Source organism: Emiliania huxleyi (genome assembly GCF_000372725.1).
Source record: "Emiliania huxleyi CCMP1516 chromosome Unknown EMIHUscaffold_198, whole genome shotgun sequence".
NCBI classification, from domain to species: Eukaryota; Haptophyta; order Isochrysidales; family Noelaerhabdaceae; genus Emiliania; species Emiliania huxleyi.
The window spans coordinates 71,444-72,343 of NW_005200615.1; the positions used below are offsets into that span (position 1 = coordinate 71,444).

At 67.3% G+C, this 900-nt stretch overlaps 2 protein-coding genes across 2 annotated transcripts in view; both read left to right on the forward strand.

Moving 5' to 3' along the window:
• Positions 1-230, forward strand: part of EMIHUDRAFT_468542 (hypothetical protein) — a gene marked incomplete at its 3' end in the record, with an annotated part of 3,017 nt that extends 2,787 nt beyond the window's left edge. Inside the window, exon 6 of the mRNA XM_005781876.1 lies at positions 69-230. Within this exon, the coding sequence (XP_005781933.1) occupies positions 69-230 (162 nt within the window). The remainder of the gene's footprint in view (positions 1-68) is intronic.
• Positions 231-298: 68 nt separating this feature from the next.
• EMIHUDRAFT_365847 (hypothetical protein) overlaps positions 299-900 on the forward strand; it is a gene marked incomplete at its 5' end in the record, with an annotated part of 5,904 nt that continues 5,302 nt past the window's right edge. The window contains 2 exons of the mRNA XM_005781877.1: positions 299-397; positions 704-772. Coding sequence (XP_005781934.1) covers positions 299-397; positions 704-772 — 168 coding nt within the window. The remainder of the gene's footprint in view (positions 398-703; positions 773-900) is intronic.

Consider the following 900-nt stretch of genomic DNA (forward strand, 5'->3'; position numbering starts at 1 on the left):
CTCCTTTCCCCCCCCCCCCCCCCTCCTTCTCCCTCTCCTCACTCTCTACCTGCGACCACCGCATCCAGGAGGCGCCGCGCCGCGAGCACTCGCACACACTCGCCGTGCCGCCCCTCTTCATCGACCGCCACCCCGTCACCACGGCAAACTACTCGGCCTACCGCCGCGCGACGGGCTACGCGCCAAAGGACCCGCTCAACTGGCTCAGCAACTGGCGGCCGGGCGCGTGACACACCGCACCACTCGCGGGCACCGAACCCACCACTGGATTCGAGACCCTGGAGGTATGGTACTAGGCTGGCCGTTTACCACCCCGCCCGGGCCGGCGCCCCTCCCGCCAAAGTCGCCCCCGCCGCGCATGGCGGACTGGCCCGTCACCTACGTCTCGCTCGACGAGGTAATCTCGGGTAATCTCGGGTAATCTCGGGTAATCTCGGGTAATCTCTGGCCCGTCACCTACGTCTCGCTCGACGAGGTAATCTCGGGTAATCTCGGGTAATCTCGGGTAATCTCGGGTAATCTCTGGCCCGTCACCTACGTCTCGCTCGACGAGGTAATCTCGGGTAATCTCGGGTAATCTCGGGTAATCTCGGGTAATCTCTGGCCCGTCACCTACGTCTCGCTCGACGAGGCGCGCGACTACGGCACCAGGGCGGGCGGCCGGAGGTGGGATGGGTTTGGGTACCGTGGAGGTAGGGGATAGGCGCGCGACTACTGCACGTGGGCGGGCGGCCGGCTGCCGCGCGCGTGGGAGTGGCAGTACGCCGCGCAGGTACCCCCACCCATCACCCGCCTTTCACGGTACCCGAATCCGCCCCCCCTCCGGCCGCCCGCCCTGGTGCCGTAGTCGCGCGCCTCGTCGAGCGAGACGTAGGTGACGGGCCAGAGATGGGTTCGGTA